This window comes from Lissotriton vulgaris, chromosome 3_2 (genome assembly GCF_964263255.1).
Source record: "Lissotriton vulgaris chromosome 3_2, aLisVul1.2, whole genome shotgun sequence".
Taxonomy (NCBI): Eukaryota; Metazoa; Chordata; class Amphibia; order Caudata; family Salamandridae; genus Lissotriton; species Lissotriton vulgaris.
In genome coordinates, this window is record NC_141690.1 from 14,729,314 (window position 1) to 14,744,600 (window position 15,287).

Sequence of the window (15,287 nt, forward strand, 5' to 3'; positions counted from 1 at the left end):
GCTTTGTCTGCTCTCCGGCCTAGTCGAGTAAACCACTTCTGCTCCATCGGACTTGGTCTGGGCCTAATTTAGGACAGATTGAGTGGGGGGCCAAAGTATTTTTGGGAGCCCGCTAGCGGTGCTGCAGGGCGCCCCCCCCCCCCCCCCCCCCCCCCCAGATAGGGCGTCCGGACGTCCTGTAATGGTTAGGGCAGTGTCAGGGTGTCATAATCTGTCCCCTAATATTACCACACACATTACCTGCAGCCTAAAGACACACTGAATAAATGTTTTGCAGGGAGAAGAACTACCATACCCTGCAAAACACAACAAGTTCAAAACTGCCCCATGTACCAAATGTGGGCCACTTAGTTTAGCCATCTGATTCTCGAATAGGGCCCACTTTCATTTTGGTGTCTGGGCCTATTTTCTGTCCCAGTCTGATCCTGCCTCCATGGCTGATGCAAAATTGCAGTCCCTTTTCTATGTTTGTGGAATGTCCCACAAACACAAAGGGTTATACTTAAAAGTAAACACTCCGCCATCTCACCCACTCATTTCAAACATGAGAAAGAGGAAACTCCACACTACCAAAAAGGCCCTAAGGGCTGAGTTTCATTCTGCGTTCTTCCCTCTCACAGATTCCCCCATGACATCAAAGGATAACGACCATCTCCTTAAGATGTTGTTGATGCAACTGGACCCGCAAGCATTACTAGTACAGAAGAAAAAAAAAAAAAAATCACACTTCCTTAAATTCATATTACTTAAATTATTAGTTTGAAAGAAATAATAATGGTTTGTCTTTGCTGAGCCTCCTTTAACACAGACAGTGCCCATGAGGCGCACATCAGTTGCACACTCAGATGTTGCTACCAGTGAAACCATTTATGATCCCATGTTCTGATATTGTTCTCACGCACAGCCTTTCTGTTCGAAATGCTACTGCTGCTCACTCTTCTATGGACTTCCAGCATTGCCTGGGCAAGGGTTTCACCTCATTAATACCAGTTTAACAGACAACTGCAGCAAAAAGCCACTGAAAGGTGAGCAGTCAACCTTTGCAGAGACCTTCCTCTGTGCAGGTTGCCACATTTTTAGTCACTTTTGATCCATTTGAGTGAGAAACAATTTTTTATTAAACTCTGCAGACTATGCAGCAAATGATGGATAATATGGCAAATGCTTCAACTCCGTACTTATGCAGAAAATGCCATTAAAATCTCATAATGCCAGTGAGTCTGGTAATATATATAACCCATGGACAGGGCTGCGGCGGGGTAAGGTGCACTTGTGGATGCTTCTCTACTCATGCACATTGGCGTTGAAAGCCTTTTCTATTTTATTTTACCCACTATGTTTGGCCTGCACTATCTAACAATGCTCCTACAGGTGGGCTTAGAGCTGCCACTACTAGGCGCTTTGCACACCGCAAAGCAGTCTTGAGCGATCTGCATTATCTACATGTAACATACAGTACCAACTAGAAATCCTTCCCGAGGTGTACAGAACGTCCCCATGGAAGAGGTATACTAAAAGGCATGTTTGACCATCATGGCGACAGGACATCCTCCTGGTCAGTGCATCCCCAATACCCCAAGCGGGGGGAAACTACAGAGGAATTGGGAAAATAACTGTTAAAGAACATAGCAGTGGTCAGGGCACCTGGAAACCATGAAAGACATGAGTTTAATGGGGTAAGAGGCAGGGTGCAGCTGGCAGAGGTGCTGGGTGTGTGGTAAAAGGGCAGTCCCTCGCACCAGTGTAGAGTGAATCATGCCTCCTTTGGGGCCACTTACCACCGAGAGTGGCTCCAGCGGCTCCTGCTTGATAGGGACGGGGTCAAACATCATCATTTCATAAAAGGACTCCTCTGCCCGTCGTCTTCTTCACTAGAAACAGAACAGAAAAAGAGGCCTGTATCAGAAGAGATTCATTCACCTGTCCTGGGCCAAGCCATTATTGCACCGTTTTAAGCTAAAAGTTGCTATCAAACATCTTTACACAAAACAAAAATACAAGTTTCAAGAAAATATTTGTTTGTACCATCAATAATAAATTCTTACATCTGCCCTTTTACTAAGCAATAGTGCCTGGTAGCAGCTCTCTGCCCCTACCCCGCCCTCCCACCCTCCAAGTGTAAGTAACAAGAAGCCCCGAAGTCTGACACTCCAGAGGACTATTATGAAATTGGATAAACATTACAGCTGTAAACCTCTAAGACCCCTCACTGAATGCGACTAAGAACATGGAGCACATCAACTTTCTTGCCCTGCCTCCAAGAAGCGGCTGACATTAATGGAGTCCCACACCTGGGAACGAGCATGTTTCTGTGGAAATATTAGCTCAACTAACAAAAATGTCCACATCCAAGAGTCAAAATGAGCTCAGAAGGGTTTAATTCTGAGCTCATTTTGACCCTTGGATGTGGACATCTTTGTTAGTTGATGAAGAGTGAGAGAGACGCACAGTTCAACGCTTTTTTCAGTATGATGGCTTCTTTGAACAGCTTTACAGGACCCTTTATGGTATCTTATCTGATATAGGGCGAACAAAGCAAGCATAAGGAGATGATGGACGGTATATATATATATTGAACTTCGTCTTCAAAACTACAAATCTAGACGGAAATACGAACACAGATCCAGAAAGTTAAGTGCATGAATATATTTATTTTCCTTCAGACACCATGCACCGCCATTTATGGTATCTTATCTGATATAGGGCGAACAAAGTAAGCACAAGGAGATGGACGGAGAATATATATATATATATATATATATATATATATATATATATATATATATATACACACACACCTATATATATATATATATATATATATATATATATATATATATATATATATATATATATATATATATATATACACACACATACACACACACACATATATATTCTGCTTAGCTGCCTACTGCACTGGGTTGTCCAATCTGAGATTCTGTGTATAGTTCTGGCCCCGAGCTTGCACGTACTATAAATCTATATAGATCTTTGCTGTGTATTGTGTGTGTAGATGGGTGTAATGAAATGCAATGTAAATGGGTACTTGTAAAGCGCACAGCTACTCCACAGAGTGTCCCGGCGCTAAGGATCACACAACAGAAGACCAGCCAGTATCGGCCCAGCACTGTACACTGTTACTGCTGGAACAGCCAGGTTTTTAACTGTTTCCTAAAAGAGAGCAGATCCTGGACCTGCCAGAGAGGCAGAGGCAGGCAGTCCCATAACCTAGAGACCAGCACTTGGAAAGAACGGCAGCCTAGTCGGACGCGGAAAAACTTGGGAATTGACATCAGAAGTTGTCGTGAAGATCTTAGTGCTCCTTGCGGCACATAATGCTGAATCCTATTCCTATCATAGATGGCGCCTGTGTCATGGAAGACCCTGAAAGCAAGGACCAAAGCTTTAAATTGAATCCTTTTCTGAACCGGAAGCCAGTGTAGGGACTTCAGATGTGTGGATATTCGTGATCTGGGCCCAACCACGAGAATAGCTCAAGCCGCCGCATTCTGGACCACCTGCAGACGATTTATTAAGTATTCCGGTAGGCCATGGTACATGATGCTGACCTAATCAAGCCTTAACACAATCAGGGACTGGACTACTGTTTTCCTGTGCGCAACCGGCAGTTGGGGAAGGAAGATTGTTAACATTTTTAGCAGGCCAAAGCAGGTGCCAGACACAGTTTGTATCTGTAGATAAATGTGTCGAAATATTTGAAATAATTCTCTTGATTGGGGTGAATTAATAGCCCTTAAGCAGAGATAGATTGAAGTGCTTTTATGCAAGCATAACAAGCCAGGTTGGTGTCTTCTGATGCAACATTGTGCACATGAGGGCGTGGTATGTTTATGCCAATATCATCTGCTTTTTTCTAATCTGTATGTTGGGTGGTATGTGAATGTCATTGAATTCACAGCATTTGTATCTGGTGCAGTGTTTTGCACAAGGTAATATGATGTGTTGTATTTTAGTTCGTTATAGACTCCTGCTGGATCTGTGCGAGCCTAAATATGGGTTGAGTTGTGTTGGATGCATATGATGAGGGCTGTTTATAAGGTACTGAATGCAGGTTTTGTACTGGCTTTATATATACACACGAGGAGAGAAGTGGAATTAAGATCAGCCATTCTCCAAGACCAGAATATCTTTTATATACATTATTGGGGTGATTAGTGGGTGGTGCTTTCTTAGGGTGAATAGTCAGCCTTCGTCGTTCTGTGGGACAATTTCCTAAATCTGCCTATGGACGGACTGGTGTTGTAGAAACACAGCGTGAAAACAGTGTTTGGTTTGGCAACTATCAAAAGTATTAGACACACCTTTCCAAAAGCACTATTCTCATGAGTTGCTATGATCTTATCTGCAGAGAAAAACTCGTTTCTAAAAACAATTTCTGTGTTTAGCGTGCAAAGAGTGGATGGTCAGAATAGACTGTGCCCCTAAAGTAAATGAGGGATGAAATACACCAGCAAATACTATTTACAGTAAAAAAACGAATATTTGACATGAGGCGCAGGGGGCTGGTGGTCTTTGAGCTGTATGTGCTAAAAAGTGGGATGTGTGGTGCCTGCATATTTATGATGAGTCTGGTTAGCTGTGTGTGGTGTCCGATGTGCGAGTGGTTCTTGTGTTTATATGTGGGGGTAACCCACATGCCCTTGGGCTTAGTCGCGCTCCACAAATTCCCCTTCATTCATTCATTCATTCACCCGTGTGTATGGGCATGAGGCTGTTTCTCGAGTGTGCTGAGTCCATGTTTAGCGTTGTGCATATGTGATCTGTGTTTGCTATAAAAGAGGAGTGGTGTGCATGTGGGAGGCCATGTTTAGCGTTGTGTATATGTGATCTGTGATCTGTGTAGCTGTGTTTGCTGTACAAGAGGAGTGGTGTGCATGTGGGAGGCCATGTTTAGCGTTGTGCATATGTGATCTGGGTTTGCTGTACAAGAGGAGTGGTGTGCATGTGGGAGGCCATGTTTAGTGTTGTGCTTATGTGATCTGTGTTTGCTGTACAAGAGGAGTGGTGTGCATGACGGAGGCCATGTTTAGCGTTGTGTATATGTGATCTGTGTAGCTGTGTTTGCTGTAGAAGAGGAGTGGTGTGCATGTGGGAGGCCATGTTTAGCGTTGTGTATATGTGATCTGTGTGGCTGTGTTTGCTGTACAGGAGGGGTGGTGTGATATGTGATTTGTGTAGGTGTGTTTGCTGAACATGAGGAGTGGTGTGCATGTGGGAGGCCATGTTTAGCGTTGTGCATACGTGATCTGTGTAGCTGTGTTTGCTGTACAAGAGGAGTGGTGTGATATGTGATCTGTGTAGGTGTGTTTGCTGTAAACGAGGAGTGGTGTGCATGTGGGAGTCCATGTTTAGCGCTGTGCATATATGCACAGGTCTATGTAGATGTCTGTCGTCCTAGAACAGTGATGTGTCTGTGGGAGACTGAGGAAGGAGGGGGATTCATGGTTTACGATGCAGCATTCCCAGACTCCATGTGGGGCTGCCGTGCCGGCGTCTGACATTCGTTTTCTGAGTCAGAAGCCCCCCTGGAAGAGCTGTCCCAGACTAAGGGCGTGACTCATCTAATACCCCCACCCCCTACCCCAACGAATACTCGTTGGGTTCGAGAGGCGTTTCTCTTTGAATTACGTCGTTCTTAAGGCACCGCCAGCAAAGCGACTGTATACAACGGAGCCGCGAGGGCGGAGGAGCAGATCCCTTCACCGAGGACGCGCAGACACACAGAGCTTTGGTGAAATACCTCCATAAGACAGTGCAGACGCAGCTGAATCCAGACAGCAGGTGGCAGCAGCGCCCCGCAGAGCCGCACAAACAAACACAGGACAACAAAGTGCACGAGGCGGGCTCGCGCTGCAGAGCCAGCGGTGACAATTCACCAGCTGCAAGGCCATCTTTGAGCTGATCACCCCAGCGGGAGGAGCCCGGGGCGTGGTTATCAGTTAATCAATCAATCAAACAGTGCCGTGGCACCAGGGTCCAGAGTTGTGAAGGGCGCACTTCATTCAAGTTAGTTAGTGTTTTTCACAACCAAACCAGGGGATCGAGGGGGCAATTTCCTTGCTTGAACAAGGCCCAGTGCTTTAAGTGGACAGGTATTGTCCAGTACTGAGTACCTGCTTTTCTTGTATTTAAAAGGGAGAGTACTTGCACCCACTCTCTCAAAGGGGCGTGGTCAGTGTAATTAAGGGCGTGGCTTATAAACTCGTAAGCTAAAATCTGTGCTTAGCAGGGCACAATTCCTAAAAAAAAAGTGGGGGTATGCCGACGTCATGACAGGAAGTGACGTCACAAAAGGTGGCTTGCACCATCAGGCTCATTGCCTCCCCTCGCTCTCACCTTAGATGCGATTGCATCAGAGAAGCCAGCGTGTGAGCAGCCTTCTGAATGAGCTCCGATCTCGCCCCAGAGAGGCCAAAGAGTGAATGTGTGGCTCCATTTGCTCCAGTAATCAAGCTCCTGGTAAAATAAGTAGGGGACGCCGTCCATCCGCGTGGTACCCATACTCCAGCCCTGGTGCTTAGCATAGTGTGCCGCCCGACTTGTATTTTGCTGTTTCTGTCATTGCATCCAGATATATGATGGAACAAGTAACATCATACCTACAAGAAGTCAGGTCTATTGGCTTTGTCAATGATTGTTAATTGCATAAGATAAATAAGCTTTTTCGTGTTTTTAATGTATATGTAATGCGACAATGTGAACTTATTGACACCTGCCAACTTGATGTCTTGTAAGGACAGAGAGAGACTGGCTTCTGTTCTGGGAGAATGAAGGTGTCTCTCTGCTGGTGCAGGGATAACGCCTATACCACCTGAATTACCAGGGAAACGTGAAAAAAACATAAAATGCTTTTTTAAGGCAAGATGCCATCCACTTGCGTCATAATGCTCCTGGGTCCCACCAAGTGCCCATGGCGAGAGGTTGATGCCGGTCAACTTATACATTTACTTTGGTGACACTCTGCCACAAAGAAAGTGTAACTGTGATAGTACGTCTGCTCTTGCTTACTTAGTTGGCAACAAAGGGTCAGCATTTTAAAATAAGTTAGGTGGTTAAAATACATGCTGAATAGATCTTTGTGTGCCACGCAATTTTCAGAGCATAATAGTAATGCAAAATAACTCAGGTAGTTAATTGACTTACTGATGATATCAGTGTTACTTGCAGCTCATAAGTTGCAACTCTAATATTGCTCAGTAAACAAAGAGCCAGCATCAAGGAGCTGCATGCAAATTGCAAGGCATGTGTTTAGAACCTTATTTTTGTCTCAATCTATGATCAAACTAGGGTTTGCTATAAAGGGTTCCTTTTGGGGGGGGGGGGGGTGGGATATGAAGTATTGTTAGTACAGACAATACCTACCACTGCGTTATGTTTTATATCCGGACTGGGTTTAACCCCACTATGCACTCTTAATGCCTACTAGTAAGGACAATATGTGACTCCTACACCATGTAACACTCAGGGCCCGATTACAACATGGGGTGGTCAGACCGCCATTCACTGTTGTGGTGGGCAGAGGATCGCCAGACAAGAAGTTGGCGGCCCGACCGCCCAACTACGTTATGACCACTGTTGTGGCGTTTGGGAAATTCTCATTTACACTACGGCTTGTGCTGCAGCCCAGGAAAAGGGCCATGCTCAAGCTGCAGTGTATAAAGAGCAGTTTGAACATTGCTGAACTGTGTGCCATGCACTCATTGGTGCATGGATGTGCGTGGGGGCACTACATATGCCCCCGCGCAAATCCATTAGCCCACGAGGGACGGGGAGGGGCCCTGTTTGGGACCCCCACAGTCCCTTTCCGACAGCCTTTTCATGGCAGACGGACCAGCATGAAAAGGCTGTTGGAAAGGGACATCGTAATCCCAACAGCGGTGCTTGCCTCAGCACCGCCTCTTTTCGGGAGTACTATTCAGACCAGCGCCCGCACAGTTGGGATTAGAGGATTCTGTAGGAGGTGGTGGTCTTTCCCTCCGACCGCTGTGGTCAGACTGTAAGCATTGCAATGTAGTAGTTGTACCAATGGCCTGTGGGGCCGACCACCACCGATGGCCCGTCGGTGACAGGCCCCTCGACATTGTTATCAGGCCCTCAGTGCCTTATGTGGCATTTCCTGTACATTGATCTACACACTTATATGATTGATTGCCTCTGTATATTGTGTGCGTGCGATTTAAAGTGACGCTCTAACTTTAAAAGTGGCCGCCCCATACCCCCACAGCACTCGCGTACAATGGCAACACTATTTTTAAAATTACTTTTAAGAAGAACGCATCGTCCGCTTCAGGGACACCATGCTTTCGTTTTTTTAAAAAAAATAAACATGCATGCAGAGCGCGGCGCCCACCTTAGGGATCCGCGCTCAGTTTCAATAAAAAAAAAAAAACTCTAATGGTGTGTGCAGCGCCTGCTTCAGGGACACTGCGCTCCATTTCTTCATTTTAAACTTTAATTTGAGTGCGTTGCCCACTTCACAGACACCACGCTCTGCAATACAATAGGACTCGCTTTTTCCAACGTTTGACCTATTGGTATTGTAAATGACAATGCCTTTTAATATTATAAAAGGCATTGCCATTTACAATGCCAATAGCTCAAAATCTCGCAATTGCAAGACCTATTGCATTGTAAATGCTTGTTTTCGGTTATGCCTCCAGGCAAATTCAACGGTTGTGGTGGTGGGGCCAGAACAAACAGAGAAGGGGGACAGGTCCCAATCTGATCCCCCCTCCTCTAGCCTGACCTTTTACACCCCCACCCGCCAACTACGATCGTCCAACCAAGCCCCGCCACGATTCCACGCATCTGAAGAACCACCATGGGAGGAAGATCTTTCTCCTACCTAGCGGCCAAAACCTGGAACTCCCTTCCCACCCACCTCAGTCTTACACAGAACCACCTCTCCTTCAGAAAACAACTCAAAACTTGGCTGTTCGATAAGTAGCGATCCCCTCTCCCCCAAGCGCCTTGAGACCCTCTGGGTGAGTAGTGCGCTATACAAATTCTTGACTTGACTCAGTGCTGCAGGTTTTTTACTCAGAACAGACACTAGACAGCGGTGTTGGGCCAATACACTGGCAAAACTCAGCATATTTCACAGGGTCTATCCTGGATCCCAGATCAAGCCCAATAATAGATGTCCAATCCCCCTCATTTCCTACACTCCATATTAAGTTATGTGTGCATACACTGAAACATTCTGTAACTACTTTACAGATCCAGAGGCCATCCTTGGCCTTTGGCACTAATTTGGCCCTCAAGAACCAACTCTCGACACCACTGAACTGGAGTACTGACCACAGCAGACCTAGTCTCTTCAGAGTGAGGGAAGGAATGTGGCCCTAACCCAGGATGCCTGTGCCTCTCATTAGAAGGAAAGGAAGGTGGCTGTAAGGACAACTGCAACAGTCCTGATCTGACATTGATCCCAGGGCACTGATCTCAGCAGACCTGCTCTCTACTGAGTGAGTAGAAATGTGTGTTTTTGTGTATGTTTGAGGGCTGCATGCTCACTGACCTCAGCAGATCTAGTCTCTATTGAGTTAGAGTAGACATGTGTCCCTTCATGTATGTTTGAGAGCAGCTTGCTATCAGTATCCTGCATTTATGGAGTACCTGTTGAATGGGGTTAAGGGGCGAAGCAAGAGAAGTAGGCCAGGCATAGACAGGCAGGAACACTTTACTTCAGCTAGTGCTGTTGCCTGTCCTTGGTTTGCCTTGTTTTTAACGGACAAAGTGTTGAGGTGGGAGCTATAGCACCTGGAGGTGTTGTCACTTAAGGCACAAGTGGTTCTATCCCCTTTTTGTAATCCTTCAGCATCTCCCCAGAAAAAGAATTCCCTCTTGGTTGCCAGGGCACCCCCAGACAAAGCCTAACCAAGTACAAAAACTGTAGCAAGTTGCTTTTCCTCATTTGAAGGACCCAAGCACAGAAGATTATGTGTTCAAGGATGGCTTCCCCCTACTTTGGCCATCAGTGTTGAGATTAAGGAGGTAAGCTTCCAGGAGAACTCAAGCACCTGGCCAGAGCGGTTAACACACTATGACTTCCTGTTGTGAACCTACCATAGCCAGGGTCAAAACATATTCATTCTGACAATGTATCAAAAGGAATAAGAACATTTACATATGTACACTGCAACACCCAACGGCTAAAAGATGAAACACCAGGACTGCGTCAACAGACATGGAGGTGGCATCGACCATCGTACACAAGGAATCAATCATCTGTACCACCACAGAAGACAAAACCATGCAGATCATGGAACACATGAACTTCCAACTCCATGCAGGCGGCAAAATCACCATCAAAGGCACCCTCTCATACAAACACCCAGTACCACAAACTAGCCTCAGCAACGCCATCATAGAATGTATCACCCCACTTGCCATCAAATCCGAACACCACATCTTCCTGGGAGACCTCACCTACCACCTGGACGACCGCACAGACACCAACTCCACTGACCTCCAGGAACAAATGGACAACATAGGCCTCACATGGCTGGTCTCAGTCCCCAGGCACCGAGCAGGACACACACTGGATCCTATCTTCACCTCCAGCAACAAAGTCAGATTTAGCACCACCACAGAACTCACTTGATCCAACCATTTCATCGTCCACTTCAACATCACTGGACGACATTGCACCACCCCCAACCACCACAGTGCCCCCTTCTGCAGCAGGACCAAAGTCACAAAGCACCAATGGACCGATGCTCAGCAACACCCAGCTCCATCAACCTGAATCATGCAGTAGAGAACTTCAATACCTGGATCACCAGCACAGCTGACCAAGTCACCCCCACGAAATCAGCAAAACCGCTAAACGAGCCAGCTGGTACACCCTAGCACTCAGCACAATGAAACACAGATGCAAACGACTAGAAAGGAAGTGGAGCACCAGCAGAAACAACATCGCTCAAGAGAACTTAAAGTCTGCCCTTAACAACTACCAGCGCCAACCCAAAGTGATGAAAAAGGGGGCCATGATAAACCGAATCTAGACCAGCACCAACCAAACCAAGGAACTCTTCTCCATCACCTGAGAGTTCACCTGCCCATTAGCCACCGAAAACTTGATACCCTCCTCACAGGAATTCTGTGATGCTCTAGTGGACCAGTTCCACAACAAAATAGCCACCCATATACAGAAACTTCGATCCCAAACCCACAGACCTCCTGAGCCTCCCCACTCCAGCGAAGACGGACACCAATCACCCGATCACCAGATGAGAACAGCTTAGCATACCGAACACCACCACCTTAATGAACTTCATCCACTCAGGAGGACCCGCTGACCCATGCCCCCACCGTCTCTTGAACCTCGGAAACAACAACATCAGCCACCAGCACACCCCCATTCTCAAAGTCTCCATCACCAGAGCCACTTATTCCAAGGTCTGGAAACACACAGTGAGACCTCTCCTCAAGTAACCCTCAGCAGACCCCAGCAATCTTCAGTACTACTGCCCCCATTGTGCTACTCCCATTCGCCGCCAAAGTCCTGGAAAAGAACATCAACCTCCAACTCACCAATCACCTGGTAAGAAACAACTTGCTTGACTCCTCCTAATCAGGATTTGGAGCCAACCACAGGATGAAACAGCTCTGATCACCGTAACAGATGACATCTGCACCCCACTGGACAAAGGAGAATTAGCCACCTGATCCTTCTTGACCTCTCTGCTGCTTTGACACGGTCTTCCATCACACACTCATCAAACAACTGCATCAGATCGAAATCGAAGACGATGCTCCCAGATGGATGGCATCATTCCTCTTGGGACACACCCAGAGAATCTGCATCCCTCCCTTCACTTTGCATCCCAAATACACCATCTGCGGCATCTCTCAAGGCTCATCCCTTCGTATAACCCTCTTCCAACATTTACATGTCGCAACTAGCAGACATCGTTGGAACCCATGACATCAACATCATCTCCTACGCCAGTGATGATTTTCAGCCGCCACACCTCCCTCTGGAACAACACCTGGTGGCCATCCGACATCAGACCAACCCCCACACTGAAAGACCATGCCCACAACCGTGGCATTATCCTAGACAGATAACTCTCCACAAAATCACAGGCCAACGCCTTCTCCTCAGCCTGCTTCCACCTTCTCTGCATGAGCTGCAGAATGATCAAATGGCTCCCCTCCAATTCAGAGAAAAAGGTAACATAGGCCCTCATTACCAACCGCCTGGACTATGGCAACACACTATATGCAGACACCACCAGCGAACTCATAAGAAGACTCCAGACAATACAGAACACAGCAGCCAGGCTGATTCTCAACTTCTCCAAAGGACCCACATCACCCAGCACCCTGCGAGAACTCAACTGGCCCCCAAAAGATGCCAGTTCAAGCTACTGACCCATGCCTAAAAAGCCTTCCACGACTGAGGACCTGTATACATGAACCACCGCCCTGACTTTCACCAACTATTCAGAAACCTCCAATCTGCCCACCCAGCCCTAGCAAAGAGACTGCGCATCGCCAATGCCGCACTGGAGGACGCTCCTTCTCCCATCTCACCGCCAAACCCTGGAACACCCTCCCCCTTCACCTCCGAACATCACTCTAGCTGACAGATGTCAGGAAGAGACTCAAGACCTGGCCCTTAGACTGAAACCCACAGCTCAGTGCCTGGATTCCCTCATGGGTGACAAGCCGTGCTATATAAATACTGATTGAATGATTGATACACCATATACTTTCTATAGGGCACAATAAGTTCTCAGGTTCTTAGATGGTGTGGGACTTTAATATAAACTTCACTTACAGCACAGCCAACAATCATGCCTGTCTATTACGGTAACTCCTTTGTTGCCAATACCTCTACTATATTTGATCTGATTTAGGATCTTTATCCTTGCGGTCTTGTTTTCGCGTTTGTATGTTTATTTCTAAATACAAGCACCCTTTCCCTTATCATACTTACTGGTGACTGTTTCCCGGTTCTTGCCATCTTATATCAATTCATATCAGTCATTCCTACACTTTAGAAAAATCTTAAATTACTCCTTTTCAACAAATCCTTGAACCCTCCCTCCTAAAGTAATCAACATCCCTAAATACTCTTGCCCTTCAACCTTCAAAGAGCCTGAACATCTCTACCTCCGGAAATAACTGTGCATTTACTCCTACTACCTCTGGAAAAAAACTATCATCACTACCCCCAAACTATATCGCCCATCTACTACACCATCTATTGTATATCTTTTTTTAACACTGTATTTTTCTTCCTATGTATTCATTGTAAATGTTGCTCTGCAAAATCTGAAAAGTGCTCCGATACCTTTGGGTGAAGTTTGAGATATGGAAAACTCGAAAATAAATAAATATCACTCATCTGTATTCCACTATGTTCAAGTTTACCTCTACCTCTAGTTCATGCTGATTGTACTAATCAAATATTGTAAAGTTTTCTGATGCTCACTCTTTTACCTTTTTTACCATTTAAATACACTAATTAAAACGAGAAAAGCTCTCTGACTCCCTCTTTCCCCGTAGTGAGGAATGGGTGCTTTAATTAAACTTAGCTACTGGTAATTGTTATTGACAACATTCCAGTGAACAAAGAAGGGGGTTCCCCGTGGGTAGCTTAAGGATATGGCAGGAGATAGGGGGGAAAAACCATTAAATAGAAAAGGAGAGTACCCTGCCTCAAGATATAAAGGCCCTAGTTAGAGGGTCCAAGAGATATACATAGAGGGGTGGTTAACCTAGGGATTGACACTGAACATCACAATCACATGGTCAAATCAAATAGACTAAACAGTTCATATTGAAAAATATATTTTTTATTTTTTGTTTTCTGATCACACAGATATAAAAAGTTTCTTCTTAAAGTATAGAAATATATTCTTTAGTATATCAGTAGTGCATATATATCATAAATAAGACAAACATATATATAGAGACAATAACAGAAGGGAAATTTGTCCTACCCAGTAACGGCCAATACTTAACACACACCATATCATTCACACTCAATCCTTCCTTACTCTAACTAGTCAAGTACCATACATCATTCATTCTAGCAATCAATTTTCTACTCCTTGCAAGTATAGCACAACGATGGTTCATGTGCTGGATATGTCAAGGTGTTAATCCAGATAGGTGGTTTTAACTACGGGTCCTGATGTAGTGTGGACGATAGCCGTATTTCTGGAGACATACGCCGACGCACGTTTCGGTGACAGGCCGGTAAGGCCGCACCTTCGTCAGGGCAAGGGGCAGTATACTGGGACGGGCACAAAGATAAAATTCTGATTTTAGTTTTATTTTTCAAGAATATCAGGCATCAGGCGACTTCTAGTAGGTATAGGGGCGCCGATGCTGCTGGTAATATCCGAAGCCAGGCTTCAGGCCGTTCAAATTCAGAGTCGGTCGGCACCTTGGCGTGGTATTTTTATTCCCCCTTCCTGTTTAGGCGGTCCTATAGGGTCTGAATGATAGTAGGCAACAATGGAGCCGGGAAGGTTGGCTCGTAGGGCTGGAGTTCTCCTTTTTAATATTAAAACCGGCGCTGAATGGCACTTTAGCCTCTGGCGTTCCTTATATAAAAAAATGTCTTTTTGTTCTTAAAAGGGGGTTCCAGTAGTGCTGTACTATGTCATTTTCCTGTCATGGGTAGTATAGATATACGATGTAGTCCCAGAGGGATAGAGCTGCCTCAGTGAGGGACTGGCTGCTGCTGTACCTTCGTCTCGCGGGCAGTCTTCCTTAAGTTGGGATTCCGCCGACCCGGTCTGTCGGCCGATAAACGGAGATTAGAAATGACATAGTACAGCACTACTGGAACCCCCTTTTAAGAACAAAAAGAATTTTTTTTATATAAGGAACGCCAGAGGCTAAAGTGCCATTCAGCGCCGGTTTTAATATTAAAAAGGAGAACTCCAGCCCTACGAGCCAACCTTCCCGGCTCCATTGTTGCCTACTATCATTCAGACCCTATAGGACCGCCTAAACAGGAAGGGGGAATAAAAATACCACGCCAAGGTGCCGACCGACTCTGAATTTGAACGGCCTGAAGCCTGGCTTCGGATATTACCAGCAGCATCGGCGCCCCTATACCTACTAGAAGTCGCCTGATGCCTGATAGTCTTGAATAATAAAACTAAAATCAGAATTTTATCTTTGTGCCCGTCCCAGTATACTGCCCCTTGCCCTGACGAAGGTGCGGCCTTACCGGCCTGTCACCGAAACGCGCGTCGGCGTATGTCTCCAGAAATACGGCTATCGTCCACACT

At 46.0% G+C, this 15,287-nt stretch overlaps 1 protein-coding gene across 1 annotated transcript in view; it reads right to left on the minus strand.

The window, feature by feature from the left end:
* KLF3 (KLF transcription factor 3) overlaps positions 1-15,287 on the minus strand; it is an 81,528-nt gene that overhangs the window by 24,751 nt on the left and 41,490 nt on the right. The window contains exon 2 of the mRNA XM_086963985.1: positions 1,779-1,871. Within this exon, the coding sequence (XP_086820111.1) occupies positions 1,779-1,835 (57 nt within the window). The 5' untranslated portion in view covers positions 1,836-1,871. The remainder of the gene's footprint in view (positions 1-1,778; positions 1,872-15,287) is intronic.